Source organism: Crocuta crocuta, unplaced genomic scaffold (assembly GCF_008692635.1).
Source record: "Crocuta crocuta isolate KB4526 unplaced genomic scaffold, BGI_CrCroc_1.0 scaffold548, whole genome shotgun sequence".
In the NCBI taxonomy this organism is placed as follows: Eukaryota; Metazoa; Chordata; class Mammalia; order Carnivora; family Hyaenidae; genus Crocuta; species Crocuta crocuta.
The window spans coordinates 1,404,434-1,420,764 of record NW_027528725.1 but is presented as its reverse complement, the minus strand read 5'-3'; the positions used below and the strand labels follow the sequence as shown (position 1 = coordinate 1,420,764).

General features: G+C 55.8%; 1 protein-coding gene across 1 annotated transcript in view; it reads left to right on the top strand.

Moving 5' to 3' along the window:
• GLI2 (GLI family zinc finger 2) overlaps window positions 1–16,331 on the top strand; it is a 175,443-nt gene that overhangs the window by 151,741 nt on the left and 7,371 nt on the right. Inside the window, exons 5-10 of the mRNA XM_077755266.1 lie at window positions 2,520–2,721; window positions 4,563–4,779; window positions 5,311–5,433; window positions 7,983–8,117; window positions 11,633–11,782; window positions 15,534–15,698. Coding sequence (XP_077611392.1) covers window positions 2,520–2,721; window positions 4,563–4,779; window positions 5,311–5,433; window positions 7,983–8,117; window positions 11,633–11,782; window positions 15,534–15,698 — 992 coding nt within the window. The remainder of the gene's footprint in view (window positions 1–2,519; window positions 2,722–4,562; window positions 4,780–5,310; window positions 5,434–7,982; window positions 8,118–11,632; window positions 11,783–15,533; window positions 15,699–16,331) is intronic.

Below are 16,331 nucleotides of genomic sequence, written 5' to 3'. Positions count from 1 at the left end.
ACAAGGTGCCTCTCCTCCCCACCCTGGGTGGAGGCGGTGTGCTGAGTGGTTTGGTGGCCACCTGCCTGACTTCCAGGGCAGTTTATACTATTGAAGGCTTTAAAGATTAAACAATTTAGGGGCCCCTGGGTGGCTCAGTCGGTTCAGCATCTGACTTCGGCTCAGGTCATGATCTCGCAGTTCGTGAGTTTGAGCCCCGTGTTGGGCTCTGTGCTGACAGCTCGGAGCCTGGAGCCTGCTTCGGATTCTGCCTCCCTCTTTCTCCACCCCTTTCCGGCTCATGCTCTGTCTCTCTCCCTCTTTCAAAAATAAACACTAAAAAAAATTTTTTTAGTAAAAAAATAGTATAATACCTTGGAGTGCTCAAGACAGCACCCAGCACCTTCTAGGCATCGCATACATACTAGCCTTCCCTGGGTGTGATTTTGCTGCCGTCCCTCAGGCCGCCACGCCTGTGCCGGCACCTCTGCGTTTACCATCTTCCGCTCGGGCTCACCACTGAGCCAGCTCTACACGTATGCATGTAACAGTGAGAGGGCCAGGACCCAAGTCCCCAAGGCGTGAAGGCAGGAGGGGCAGAAGCGATCAGATAGCCACACCAGTGGATGCCGACTTGCGGAGGTGACACCGTTTGGGTCGGGGTGGGGACCTTCCCAGTCGGAGGATGTCAGGGGGCTCTCCCTGGGAAAGTGATAACCTGCTGAGGCCTGAGCACAGAGAGGAGGGAAGAGCACTTCAGGCAGAGCACCCCACATGTGCAAAGGCCCTGTGCGGGAGGGCAGTGACGGGAGCTGGAAGGTGGCTGGGGCAGAGCCTGGGAGGTGGGCAGGAGGGGGCTGGAGAGGTGGGCAGGGGACACCCACAGGGCCTCCAAGCAAAAGCCACCCTGAGCTTTGGAAAGGTTGGGGCAGGGGGCACAGGGACATGATTCAGTTTACACGTTAAAACACTCTCTCAGGCTGCAGTGAGGAATGTGGATGCGACAGCAACTAGCTGAGGGCCCTGGGGTGACCCCGGCTGGTGGTAGGCTGGGGGGAGAGGAAGGGGACCCCTGTAGGCAGCTTTGAGGGCAGACTCAGTGGTGAAGGAGGTGAGAATGGGAACACATCAGGCCAACCCCGGTTCCGGTTCCCGCACTGCTGCCGTGGGGGGAGGGGGGACGCCCGCTGAGCCCAGCCTGGCGGGATGCCTGTAGTGACCGGAAACTGCCTTTCCGACAGTCCTCCCCATGGCCTCAGAGGGTGGTTGTCCCAGTGGCCCGGGAGGGAAGGCCCCCCCCCCGGGTTTGCCAGCCAAGGGCTAGGGCTTGGAGGAGCACCAGGCACAGGTGCCCCCAGGGCCCAGCAGAGGGTCCCGGGGCATGAGTGGGGGGGGGCAGGGGCTCTGCTGAGGCTTCTGCGTTGGGAGATGGGCAGTCTGCCCTCACACACGCCAAATGTGCCCCGAGCCTTCGCGGGGCGGGGCTGGGCCTGCACAGGGACGGGGGCTCAGATCCACACAGCTGGGGGGGTGAGGCACCAACACGCCAACCCTGCAGCTGCCGCCTCCCTGGAGGAGGAGCACCTGTGGGGTCTCAGCAGCTCTGAGCCGACAGACGGAAGGAGGCACAGAGGGAAGGAGGCGGGCTGCGTGTAGCAGGGGTGTGCACCGGAAGTGCAGGGGCGTGGCCGAGCACCTGGGTGCCCCTCACGCATCGCCTAAGGTATTCCTCACCACGGCCCCAGAGCGCAGAACCAGGACACCCTTTCGCAGAGAGGAAACCGGGGCTCAGGGAGGGTCCGGACAGCGCAGAAGCGGGCATGTGGGAGTTGCCTGGTGATGCTGTCAGGGCGTCTATTCTAGACCATTGTTTGTGCGGAGGAGAGAGCCAGAACCCTGCGTGGGACGCGGGGGCGCAGTCTGGAGCTGGGGGAGAGTGTGACCCCCGTCTGGGGTAGGCTATCCTCCCTTCCCGCAGGGCCTTATGGGTGAGGGGTGAGAGCTTTCGCGAGGGGCTGTCAGGGGTGGGGTGGGGGGGTGTGCCTGTGCATGGTGAATGTTTAAGGTGACAGGTCCCCGAAGCCTCGGGCAACTCCAGAAGCGGGGACAGTGGCTCCCCTCAGGTGGGTCTGGAAGGACGCTGACTATGCCCATTTCTTGATCTTGTCCTAGCTTTATGGGTGGGTTCAGTCGTGGCCACCAAGCTATTCCACTCTTAGCTGCTCCGCCTTAAGTGTTGCTGAATCCAGCCCTGCTCTCTGTCTGCAAAACTAAGAGGAGAGGCACTAACTTAGGTCCATTGAGCATATTCTCTCCCCCAAGCATCAGACCTGGGTTTCTCACACCCTCCCCACGCCATGCATGGATCAATCCCATTCTGTAGATGAGCAAACTGAGCTTGAGCGAGGCCAAAGCCCCAGCCGTGGTTCTCATTAGACCGTCCTCCATGGCTCTTCCCGCCGCCCCCCACCTCCCAGTGCCCCTTCCTCAGCTCTACCCTCGACAAGCACAGTGATGCCTGGGGTTGGCTGTCCCCACAGTGTCGCGCTTCTCCAGCCCACGGGTGACACCGCGCCTGAGCCGCAAGCGGGCGCTGTCCATCTCCCCGCTCTCAGACGCCAGCCTGGACCTGCAGCGCATGATCCGGACCTCGCCCAACTCGCTGGTGGCCTACATCAACAACTCCCGCAGCAGCTCTGCGGCCAGCGGCTCCTACGGGCACCTGTCAGCAGGTACCCTCAGGTGAGCCCAGCCTGCATGCAGGTGGCTGAGCACTGGAAGGAGGGCTGGGGGCCCCAGGGCAGGGGGGGGGAGGGAGGGGGAGAGGGAGGGTCCATGCTTTCAGCCCCTGGAGAAAGAAGGCCATGTGGCATTTGTGAATCAGTGTGCTTGCAGCCGCCTCCTGAATTGCAAACCAGTGACGATGACATTGCAACGTGCCAGCGTTTGAGCATGTCTTCTTGCATCCGCTCATCCCCCTGACACGCTCTCTGCTGTGAAAAGTAGAGTTTACCGGGCTGACATGAAAGAGTCAATCATGAAAGCAAAGGTCGCTTTCTTAGTATTTCAGCAGGTGCTGTGGGGCAGACGTGGCCATTGGTGGCACTGGGGACCATGCCACGTGTGACCCCAACTTGCGTTATGCCGGGTCTCTGGGCAGGCAGCAAGCTTCCCACTGTGGCCACGGCACGGCACACCCAAACCTCATCGAAGCCATTCACCCTTGACCCCACCCCCCCATCCCTCTCGTGCAGCCCATGGCTATTCTAAGGACTCAGACCCAACCACCTTGACTAAACTCATTTCCTGCACCCAGACCCGCCTCACAGAGGCCAGGAGGGGTTAGGAATGTCAGGAGGGCCTGGCCCTGGAACACAGAGATGGAAATGATAACAAGGTTGTTAGCTGTCTTTTGCCACAAAACCAATTACTCCCAACCTTAGCTGCTTAATTTTTTTTATAGTTTATTTTTATTTTTGAGAGAGAGAGAGAGCATGAGTGGCAGAGGGGCGGAGAGAGAGGGGGACACAGAATCTGAAGCAGGCTCCAGGCTCCAAGCTGCCAGCACAGAACCCCATGCGGGGCTCAAACCCACGAACTGTGAGATCATGACTTGAGCCAAAGTCGGATGCTTAACCGACTGAGCCAGCCAGACACCCTCAACCTTAGCTGTTTAAAACAACCACAAGCATTTACCATGTCAAACTGTGTCTTGGGGTCAAGAAAATGAGACTGGCTTAGCTGTGGGTCTCCTGAGCCCGCACTGAAGATGTCCGCCAGGGCTGTAAGGCACCTGAAGTCTTGCCGGGCCTGGGGCTCTGTTTTCCAAGGTGGTTCACCCACGTGCGCATTGGCCAGAGCTTTAGTTCACGTTACAGGAGCCCCTAGATAAGGCTGCTTGTGCTTCCTCACAGCATGGCGGCTGGGTCCCTCCTCCACCCCCAGAGTGAGCCATGCCGGAGAGAGCAAGGAGGAACCCACCTATCCTTTTTTATACGTTTATTTATTTGAGAGAGAGAGACGTGGGGAGGGGCAGACAGAGAGAGAATCTCAAGCCCTGATGAGGGGCTCCATACCATGAACTTTGAGACCATGACCTGAGCTGAATGGAAGTGGATGTTCAACTGACTGAGCCACCCAGACGCCCCAAGCCACATGTCTTACATGGCTTAGCCTTGGAGGTCACCATTATTCCCACAATATCCTGTTCTGCAGAGAGTGGCCCGTGTGCAGGTGACATGAAGGAGCCTAGAAGTGCAGGAGAAGTGAAAGAAGAGAGGGGTGATGTGCGCTAGAGGGCCCAGGGCACATTGTCCTGGACAAGGGAGCATCAGAACCGGCCTCAGGGGCCCGGGGGGGCGCAGATGGCCAGGGAGTGATGACGCAGGGGTGCATCTCATGCATCAGAGCGGTGAAGGGCTGGGGTGGGGGGATGAGATGGCAGGCAGTGGGAGCCCCTGCTGGCTCTTGAGCAAGGTAGAGCCATGCTGACAGTGCCATGAGCAACACGCCCCTTCTGATCCCTGGCAGGGTCTTCTCTGCCCCCCGTCTCCGTTCCATGACTCCTCTGCTCTCCTCTGCAGCCCAGCCTTCTCCTTCCCCCACCCCATCAACCCGGTGGCCTACCAGCAGATCCTGAGCCAGCAGAGGGGCCTGGGCTCTGCCTTCGGACACACCCCACCCTTGATCCAACCCTCACCCACCTTCCTAGCCCAGCAGCCCGTGGCCCTCGCCTCCATCAATGCCACGCCGACCCAGCTTGGAGGCACCGCTGCCTGTCTGAGTGACCCCACCACCCAGGTAGGTGGGTCCCCGGGTCCTCAGGGCCCCATGAGAGCTGATCGCTGCCGTCTCATGCTGGGAACTCGTGAAAGGACTCCAGGCACGGGTCTAGCTGGTGGGATGCCTTCTGGCCCTGGGCCGCGGGATCAGAAGGGCTGGATGCCAGATGAGGAGCCCTGGGCTGGGTCCCGATGCCCTCACCTTCCCTGGCCTAGCCCTGTGCTCCTGCTCTCACGCTTCAGGACCCCCTGCTCCAGAGGGCTGGGAAACTGAGGCTCTTGGAACAGGAGTGCAGGTGCCCCACGTTTCCCAAAGAGAGGGTTTCTTTTCCGTTCCCAGGGAGGTGAGGGGTTGAAAGGCTGAGCTCTGGGCTCTCTCCTGGCTATGCCCTTGGCCAGAGGATCAAGTCGGGGGACCCGGCTTCTGAAACTTCAAGCAAAAGTGCTGGCCCAACCTAGGTGGGGAGGATCCCAGAGGTAAAGCCCAAACAGAACTTGGGGTGCCCTCACCCTGCCCCTTCGTGATGGACTCCCCTACCCCCTCCCTCAGAACAAGCAGAGCAGCGAGTCAGCTGTGAGCAGCACTGTCAACCCCATCGTCATTCATAAGCGCAGCAAAGTCAAGACAGAGGCGGAGGGCCTGCGGCCAGCCTCCCCACTGACGCTGACACAGGTAACCTGCAGGCTGTCCTGGTCATCCTCCGGCTGGGTCAGCGGACCCGGGCCCTTGGCCCTGGTGGTGAATGGATGAACAGATGGCTGCATGCATGCATGAGTGAACCTGAGAGGGCGGGGACACTGTGCGCTCAGGGGGAACCAGGGCTGTGGCCCCAGCACCCTGCACATTACATGCTCATCAGACACATGCTGAAAGGATGGATGGATGGATGGATGGATGGATGGATGGATGGATGGATAAATGGGTCGATGGATCGATGGATGGATGGATGGGTGATGGGTGGATGGATGGATGGATGGATAAATGGATGGATCGATGGATGATGGGTGGATGGATGAATGATGGATGGATGGACGGATAAATGGATGGATGGATAAATGGATGGATGGATCAATGGATGGATTGATGGATGGATGGAAGGAAATGGATAGGTGGATGGATAAATGGATGGGGCTGCAGCCATCTCCACCCCACACCTCATACAAGCTCGTCAGACTCAGTCACTCCTGTCCCCTGAATGGCTGTGGCCCCTGTCCAGTTGTTCCCTGTCCCTAGAACTCCACCCCCACCGTGCCCCCTTCACTGCCAACTTTCCTGACTCTCTTGACTAATAGGACTCGCGTCTGCCCAGACGCCAATCCTAGCTTCTCGCCTGTTGTCTTTGGAGCTAAAGTTTTGGGAGGCTGCACTTGGGAGAAGGGCCTGATCTGGCCCAACGTCAATAGGGTTTACGTAGGGCCTGGTGCGAAGTCACTATGAAATATGATTTTCTGATGACTCGATGTACATTTAAGGGAGTGAGAAACACCGTGAAGAAGGGAGGCAAGGAAGGTGATTTGGGGCAGGAAGGTGAGGAAGGGAGCACATCAGCCCGGGGCCTGTTGCAGGGTCCCTGTAAAAATCCTGCCACTTACCCGGATGCTCTGAGACGGCAGGCCGACGGTCCCAGCTCTTGGAGCAAAGGCCTGTCACAGGAAGGAAAGGCTTGGTGTGAGCTCTGACCCCGCGGGCGAGCCTCCCGCCCCCCAGGCCTCTGACAGTGGCGTGGTCTCCATCTGTTACGACAGCACCACCAGCTTTGACACGAGGGACGCAGGGGACCTCCTGTCCCCCGTCTTCCCTACGTCTGCCAGATCATCCTTTATCCAACCTGTAAACCGTCGGGCATGCTCTGGGCAGTTAATTTTTATGAAATATCGGGTCCTGTTATTGTCAGGCAAACAGAGGAGTTGGTGACAAATTCTTCTCCCCTCGCCGCCGCCAAAGCATCTCAGCGTGATGCATGGTTTCCACGAGGTCGGCCATCATCGGGGGCCGTGGAAATTGATGAGGACGGCACATATCCAGGGGAGACAAACACGCCGCAGCGCCGAGGACAGGCGCTGAGCCCCGGGGAGCCCCTGCCCCGCCCCGCTGACCCAGAAAGGCAGCGCAGAGCCCTCCTTCCTGCCCGGCCCGACTCCTCCAACGTGTCGGTGGAAGGAAAGCCGTTTATCACGAAAGGCTGTCACCGTGCCACTCAGGGTCTTGATTCAGTGACCTGTCTCATTTGCAAGGTGGATGGGCGTGCTTTCCCGTGGCAGGCGTGCAGCGTACTGAATCCCCGCTCTGCTTCAGCCCTCACAACCGCGGGCTGGGGTGATGCCCACCCCCGCCCGGAGGCCCGAGCGCACCCCCTGCCCCCCGCACCTTCGTCCCAGCCTGGCACACCTGTGCCTCCCCCTCCGCTCCCACTCCCAGCCTCGCCTTTGCCCCTGCGTCCCCTGCCTTTCCGTTGTCGCCTTGAACAGGGCACACGCGGGCCCCGTCTGGATGAGGAGACGCCAGCGGGGACATGGGCTGTCACTCCCTGAGAGCTCTGCGGAGAGCACGGGGGCCCCTCCCGAACCCACTTTCCTGGCTGTGCTGCAAGAACACACATGGCCAGGTGTTAGGGCTGTGGCTGGGAGACGAGTCAGGGCGTGCTCTGTGTCCTGGCAGGCGGGGGCAGTGTGAGAGTAAGTCGTCGAAGGGCCAGGCCAGGTGCACGTTGGCTCCTCTCTGCCTCCAGGCAGGAGCAGCCCCCTCCCTGCACGCTGGAAATGAAAAGGCCCCCACCCCAATCACCTGGGGGCCCAATGGGCTCTGCCGAGGAAACCAAACCAAGTACGAAAAAGTCACTGCCCTCCTCTCCCACTCTGCTCGCCAAGTCAGTTGACCCCAGATGTGACGGGACACTTTGGTGATGACAGGCCAGCAGCAGAGAGGAAGGAGGGGCCCCAGGACAGCTGTGCAACAGGTTGGGCGGGAGCTGGCTGAGGAAAGCGAGAAGGGGGACGAGCACATACATGTACGTGTGCGTGTGTGTGCGTACACAAGCGCGTGTGTGTGTGCTCGCGTGTGTGTGCATGTGCATGCGGGCTCATGTGTGTGGATGTGCACGCATGTGTCTCCATATGCATACCAGCCCAGGGTCCTCAGCATCGACTGCTGGGGCCAGCAGTGACCTTTCGGGGCCAGGTGGCTGAACGTGGCCCCCGTGGGCTGCTCTGCTCCTCCCCCAGGAGCAGCTGGCTGACCTCAAGGAAGACTTGGACAGGGACGACTGTAAGCAGGAGGCCGAAGTGATCGTCTACGAGACCAACTGCCACTGGGGGGACTGCAGCAAGGAGTACGACACCCAGGAGCAGCTGGTGCACGTAAGCCTCGAAGCCCCGGCACCCTGCCCAGCAGGCAGAACGTCCGCCCCTCTGCGGGACAGAGGGGGCTGGACGAGGCAGCTCTAAGAGGTGCCTGGGCCACATCCTCTGCAAGTGGGACGCCTGATTACTTACCCGGGCCCTGCCTGCTTCCAAAAGGGCACTTACAAATACATACATAGTAGAAGAGATTAAAACAAAAAGATGTACATGAGAAAATTAAGGAGAAAAGCACACTCAGATGAAGCCAGGAGTAGAATGGATTTAAAAAACTATGTGCTCTGAGCTTTAATTCACATAAAGATCTTTTTTTTCCTCCTGAGCTTTTTTCCCTCCTGAGCTTCCTAGCAGCCAGTGCAAAGAGGGAAATAAGATTAGTTAAACCAGCAGGCATCTACAAATACGGACCCCGAAACCTGAAAGAAGTTCCTCCTGTGGAGGAAGGAGTTAGTAATTTCCTCTTGGAGACTGTTCCCAGAGACCCAGCACATGCAAGCGCAGATGGGGGGTGTGTGCCGTATCAGGAGGAGGCTGCTTAGAAGTACCTGGTCCTGATGGGACACCAGAGAGGCCACGGGACCCAGGTGCGCCTTCACGTCGTGTCCCTTGGTCCACACTCGGAACTTTTCTACAGCAGCACCCATATGATGGCGGTCGGGAGGTAACCCTTGAGGCGCAGGGAGCAGACCCTTCAAAGCTGGCTGTACCGCTCCTCGCCGAGCCGTTCCAAGCCAGCAACTTAACCCCCAGCGGCCCCAGTGTTTTTCCTCCCATAACGGGGGTGAAGCCTACCCAACAGCGTTGTGAAGGTGAAATGTGATACCAACATAAGCACTTGGCAGATGGCCTCCCTTGCAGGGGGGCTAGCCTCCCTCCCCCTCCTCTCCGGTCCCCTCTCCAGCCCTGAGCCAGTCTCTCCTCTCCACCCAGAAGACAGCTTGATTTCAAGGGTCACCCTCCCAACACAGCTCCCCTCGCCACCCACACGCCCCTGGGTGAATGAGAGTCTGTGAAGATGAGCCCCACAGCAGCCCACAGTCACATGGCTGGACGGGGTAGAGACACAGTGCTCACATCCGGAAGCCATCCTAGGAGTTTGCGTCTCCATGGCTTTGTGGAGTCCAGAGTTAGGACACGGCCCGCTCCCTCTGCTTCCCCTGGTCATGCCCGTTGCTGTCAAATGCCCAGGGTTTCTTCTGCATTGGGGTGCCCTCTCCCCCAGTATGAGGACACAGGAGGTCAGAATTTCCCAGCAAACCTGTTGCAGCCGACCGAGCACCCGTGAAATGGGGCTGCCTTAATCCCTTCTGGAACTTGAACATAATTTTTCAACCTGTTCCACGTCTTTGGGTAAACCGTCCGGAGAAGGAGTCCCTGGGGCTGTGAGTCGTAGGACAGATGAAATTCGATGAAAGAGAGGCAGGACTGCATGTGCGGCCTGGAGGGGACCCGGGGGGGAGGGGGGCGGGGAGGAGACGCAGGCTTGAGAGGTGTGCACGGTGATGAGCGAGCTGGCCCCCGAGAGCAGGGAGGGAGTTGCTCGCATACAGGCAGTCAGGGGAAAGAGGGCTTCAGCTGCGAGCCTCTGCCCGTGCCCAGGACTGTCCCCGTGGGCCCAGGTGATCGCCTCTGCCTGGCCCTGGAGAGAGAAGCCCCCTATGAGAAGAGAGGCGGCCCCTCTGCCCAGCTGTGCCTCCCTCTCCGCTCCCTGGGAAGATGGATGGTGGCAGGCACACAGGCGAGCTGGAGCCCCCAGTCGATTATTAACAATTTGTTGCTAAGTAAACCAATAAGAAAAAAATGAAAGGCATTGTCAGGAAGCATTTTTATCATTTGAGAGGCTTTAAAAATGGAAAGTGAGGCTAATCTGATAAGATTTCCCTGGAAGTTCAAAGCTGTAGATTTTACTTGCTTCCACGTGGACATTTGTATGCATGGCGGTCAGGCGGGTTTCTCGGGCTGTGGGGGCCTGGCGGTTTTCTGTCTCCTCCGGGTCAGGTGCCCATATGCTCAGCTCTCCAACAGCCCCGTGGACTGCAGACAGCTGTGGCAGCACAGTCCAGTGGAAAGACAATGCCAGGCACAAATGGCCACCCCGCATGTCATTTTATGTTAACCTGGAAGCATGTTTTTAAAAAAAAAAATAAAAGGAAACAGGTGAAATTCACTTGAATAGTAAATTTTATTTACGCCAGTGTATCTGAAAGGTTATCATTTTGATGTGCCATCAATATAAAACAAAATTATTGAGATATTTTATTTACATCCTTACTATTTTTTTTTATTCTCCATCTTTGAAACAGCCCATCCCAGGTGGGGCCAGCCACATGCCAAGGGCTCTCGAGCCAAAGGTGGCTAATGGCTGCTGCACTGGAGATTGTGGTGGGTGGGAGGCACTGAAGGCTGGAAAAGGAACCAAGAAAAGAGAAGGAAGGCACTGGGGCTGCAGAGAACAGGCACCCGAGAGCAGAGTGTCTCACCCTCCCCATCCACCTGGGGAGAAGCAAGCCCAGCCCCATTCACACACAGATGGGACATGACCTTGATGCGGTGCAAGGAGGCTCCCCAGTGGCCTTTAGATAGAAGCCCTAGAGGGAGAAGAGGCATGCAAGGTCCGGTATACTTTTTCAGTCTACTGTGTGAGTGGCTAATATCACCTTCTTTCACCCCCCAAGATAAATAAGCCACCTCAAAGATTAAGGACATAAAAGTCTGGACATATGCACACATCATACGCTCAGAGGCAGTAAACCCCTTCTCCAGTGAGTCCTATAGCCTTCAGTTAAATAATCAAAGCAAGTGACTAAAATCCAAAGGGCTCTTCACCTAACCTGGGATGCAGGGCACCCCCTGCGGTGCCTCCAGACCAGCCGTGCTGCATTTGGCTGACCTGCCCGACCCTCCCGGACCATTTTGTCCCAGGGACAGCATCACACAGTGCCCAGAGCCCACCGTCGGGGTCCCGTCGAGCCCCACCCACCCATCGTTGCTGCCTGGGCCCTGCACAGCCCACATCACAATCGGGGCCTCGGCGAAAAGGGTCAGAAGAACCACCATCTCCTAGGTTACTGTCAAAAACAGATGAGGAGACACTGATGTTTGCATTAGAATAAAAAAGTGTATTTACAAACTCTTGGCACAACAGGGGCAAGCTTGGGAGCAGCGTCTCCGGCGCCAACCACATGCATGCCTGCCTCACTACAGTGAATTAGTGCCTACTGTTTGCAGCCCAGGAGCATCATCCTACCCACCGGAGCCTAGGGCCCAGGCTGGGGTGAGCGGGGTGCCTTTGCCCGTCATAGACGGGCACTTTGATGACAGAATTGGGAAATGCAGTGAGACAAGAAGATCACACAGTAGGCCTTCAGTTAACGGCAGTGAATGAGAAGGAGGCGTGGCCTGGCACACAGGGGGTACTCTTGTTGGGTGGGGCGTCCGCATATGGCAGGTGCCCTCCCCCCCCGCCCCGGCTCCGGTGGCCGGCTCACCCTGCCCCGTGACCTTGCTCCCGGCAGCACATCAACAACGAGCACATCCATGGGGAGAAGAAGGAGTTCGTGTGCCGCTGGCAGGCCTGCACGCGGGAGCAGAAGCCCTTCAAGGCACAGTACATGCTGGTGGTGCACATGCGCCGGCACACGGGCGAGAAGCCGCACAAGTGCACGGTGAGTGGCCCCGCCTCCCTGCCGCGCCCCGCGGGTGGCGGGGGCTGTGTTGGGCGTGGCTGACCACAGGTCACCTTGGGTTGAGCAGGCCGCTGCAGCCTCACCGGACCCGCCCTTCCAAGGGGTCGGCTGTCCTGTGCGCTCCTGCCCTGCACCTTCCGCTGCGCTGGGCTTCTTGAGGCCCCGCCCCCTGTGCTATCCTGATGCTTNCAGCACTTGGCTGGCAGACCCCAGACCCAGGGGCCAGCTGAGTGTAAGCACCCTGGAGTGTGCCCCCTGCACAGAGAAAAGTTTCGCTGGTGATTCATTCATAGCTTGAGCAAAATCACTTGGGGTGAATTTCCTTTTTTTTTTTTTATTTTTTTGAATTTCTCTTTTTTAAAGTGAACAAAATGAACACAGAGATAAGACCCTTTAGACAATTTCCCTTATGAGTCAACAGAATTTGTGGCTCTGACTGGTGAGACCTTTTGTTTAACACACACAGTCGCTCCCTCTTTAAAAGGGCCGTTGGGAGGCTCAGTCGGTTATACCTCTGACTTTGGCTCAGGTCACGATCTCGGGGTGCACGAGTTCCAGCCCCGCATGCAGTTCTATGTTAACAACTTGGAGCCTGGAGCCTACTTCGGATTCTGTGTTTCTCGCCCTCTCTACCCCTTCCCTGCTCGTACTCTGTCTCTACGTCTCTCTCAAAAATAAATATTTAAAAAAGTTTTTTAATAAAAAAATAAAAGGGCTGTTGATCCAGTGATGCACTGACGAGGTTGCAGCTAAAACCTCTGGGAACTCCTCTCCGTGGATCACCATAGTTTCATAATTCCAAGATAGACATTTTATATTATATAATATAATATATTTTAATATCTCTGAAATCAGGCTGTCTTAAAATAGGTGGACCCAGGATTCAATGAAATATGCTACCTTTGTTGCCAAGTTATTTTTTTAATTGAGATAAAATTCACATTCCCTTTTTTAAAAATACAGCATTCAGGGATGCGTGGGTGGCTCTGTCAGTTCAGTGTCCAACTTTGGTTCAGGTCATGATCTCACGGTTCATGGGTTTGAGCCCTGTGTCGGGCTCTGCTGACAGCTTGGAGCCTGGAGTCTGCTTTGGATTCTGTGTCTCCCTCTCTCCCTCTGCCCCTTCTCCACTCATGCTCTCTCTGTCTTAAAAATAAATAAACATTTAAAAAAATGTTTTAAATAAAAAATATATACACAATTCAGTGATTTTTAGTATGTTCACAAAGTTGCTCAAGCATCACCACTGGCTAATTTCAGAGCATTGTCATCACCCCAAAAAAGAAACCCTATGCCTGTTCTCTTCCCCACCCCACCCATTCCCTGACAGCCGCTAATCTACCTCCCTGTCTCTGTGAATTGCCTTTTCCAGATAGTTCATAAAAACGGAACCATACAATGGGTATGATTGTGCTTGTGTCTGGCTTTGCTCACTCAGCATGTTTTCAAGATCCATCCATGGTGTAGCATGTATCTATACCTCATTCTTTATTTTAACTTATTTACTTATTTTAAGAGAGAGTGGGGGAGGGGCAGCAAGAGAGGGAAAGAGACAGAATCCCAAGCAGGCTCCACACCAGCAGCGCAGAGCCCCATGTGGGGCTGGACCCCAGGAACCATGAGATCATGACCTGCATCAAGACCAAGAGCCAAAAGCTTAACCGACTGAGCCACTCAGGTGCCCCAGTACCTCTTTCCTTTTTTTTTTTTAATTTTTTTAACGTTTATTTATTTTTCAGACAGAGAGAGACAGAGCATGCGCTGGGGAGGGGCAGAGACAGAGGGAGACACAGAATCTGACGCAGGCTCCAGGCTCTGAGCTGTCCGCACAGAGCCTGACTCGGGGCTCGAACTCACAAACCGCGAGATCATGACCTGAGCCGAAGTCAGATGCTCTACCGACTGAGCCACCCGGGCGCCCCTATATGAGTTTATTTCTAAACTCTCATCGCTCTGTTACATCGATCCCCATCTGCCCTTATGGTAGCAGCACACACGGTCTTGATTATTATAGTTTTGTACTAAACTCTGCACTCGGGAAGTGTCCGTCCTCCAGATTTGTCCTTTTGCACACCTCTTTTTTTGTTCTTCCCGGTCCTCTGTGGCAAGTTGTTTCCATAACATTCTGAGCGGAAGTGCATCATCGCCCTGTGGTACAAGCCGGGAGTTGTAGAAACATATCAGAGGCATTCGGAGCCAAATGTACTCAGTCATACGGATCAGGAATAAAGGGGAGGATATGAAGGGTATGACAGTTCCTGCTGGGATGTCCGTGTCATCCTGAGGACAATTTTCACAGCTGCGGTAGTTGCTATTGCAGTATCTTGGCAATAGGTACAGAACTCCTACAACGGTCCTTCCTTCCTCCTTCCCCCCCTCCCTCCCTCCCTCTCTGCCACACTCTAATGCTCCCCCCTTCCTTCCTTTTCAAAAATGTTTCTTGAGTGTCAAACATGGGTTTTTTCCGTCAGATACTAAATACTAGGAACACAAAAATGAACGAGATCTAGACGGCACCTACTCTCTTCAAGGTTGCATCCTAGTGGGAAGGCCAGGTAATAAAATGGTAAAGATGATTATAAATTGTAGTAGAAAATATACAAGGAAAAGGGTAGTGTGATGAATAAGAATATCAAGAAATGCTCTCAGAGGAAATGACCTCAGAGATTGATAGGGGGTGAGCCACCCCAGGGCCGGGGTAAGGTTCCAGGCAGACGGGGCTGTGTGTGCAAAGGCCCGGTGCTGGGAAGAACTCAGTGGGGCCAAGGCACTGAAAGGGGACCAGCATGGCCATAGCAAGTGTGAGGGTGGCCAGCTCGTGCCAGGACCCAGCGAAAACTGGATTTAATTCTCAGCACATTTTAATGCACGCCAAAGTTCTAATCGGGGGGTGGCACTGGAAACAGTTTAAAATAATATTTTCAAAGAGTTTTTAATGATACAGGATGATTCTCACCATGTGCCATTGATTTTAACAGAGTATGTAACTAAATACTTGATATGGTCCCAGTTTGGGTTTAAAACGTGGAGATAAGGGGCACCTGGGTGGCTCAGGCAGGTAAGCGTTTAACTCGATTTGGCTCAGGTCAGAATCTCATGGTTCATGAGATCGAGCCCTGCACTGGGCTCTGCACCGACAGCACAGAACCTGCTTGTGATTCCCTCTCTCTCTCTGTCCCTCTCCTGCTCTCTCTCTCTCTCTCTTTCTCAAAATAAAAAATAAAACATGGGGATGGGGGTGCCTGGCAGGTTCAGTTGGTTAAGCATCCAACTCTTGACTTCAGCTTGGGTCATGATCTCACAGTTGGTGAGTTCGAGCCCCTCGTTGGGCTCTGTGCTGACAGCATGGGGTCTGCTTCAGATTCTCTAACTTTCTTTCTCTCTCCCCTCCCCCCCCCACTCTCTCTTTCTCTCTTTTTCAAAATAAATAAACTTAAACACAAAAACTGGGGATGAGCTACAGAGTCTCCAGAAAGAGACTTCTTTCGATGTTGGCAGTGACTGTCCTTGAGCAGCTGACGGTCTTCATTTCTCTTTTTGCACTTTACCGTCTTTTCCTAGTTTTCTAGAGAGGCCCAATGTCATTTTATAATCAGAAAGCAAGGTGGACATGACTGTGAAAATACACACTCCTGGGCGCAGCAGCGGGTTACAGCAGGTGGGGGGACCTGGGGAGCTGCCCTGCGTTGGATCCAGGGTGCCCTCGCTGACCGATCCCCTTTCTTCCCAGTTCGAGGGCTGCTCAAAGGCCTACTCTCGCCTGGAGAACCTGAAGACGCACCTGCGGTCCCACACGGGGGAGAAACCGTACGTGTGTGAGCACGAGGGCTGCAACAAGGCCTTCTCCAACGCCTCGGACCGCGCCAAGCACCAGAACCGCACCCACTCCAACGAAGTATGCCACCGCCGGGTGTGCATGGCGCGTACATGCGGGTTCCCACGATCACTCGAGGGAATGCGTGGCTTCTAGACCTCTGTAGGCCATCGGGTAGCCCGGTGCCCGGTGCCCGCCCCCCCCAAGCTGCTGTCTGAACTCAGCACACGTGCGAAAGCCCCCGTTAGCTAGGAGGCTGGCAAGCACGCGCCTTTGCCGCTGATGCCATCTGACCTATGGTGGCTGTCAGCCCCCTGCCAATAGGGCACAGGGTAGCCTGGCGGGGCCGAGAGAGCCCCAGGAGAGGAGTCTGCTGCACCGCGTCCCCATCTAAGCCCAGCCGCGCAGCTGCTCTTGCTCACATAGACTCGGAAGGAACATTTCTGAAAGCTTAGATACATTTTGGACCCCAAAGGGATTTCCTCCGATGCTGGCAAGAAATTTGAAGGATTCCCAAAGGAATCTAAACCCCGTAGGGCCTCTACAGACCAGAGCTAGCCTTGGCGAGGGGTGTGTGTATGCACATATGTATGTGGGCACGCGTGTATTCCGTGGGTCCGTTGTAGGCTAGGCTGGGTGTGCATGTGGATGTTTATAGACATGTGCGTGCGTGTGTGCAAGGGTGTGTCTGTGCAGGCGTGTGTGAGTCTGTGG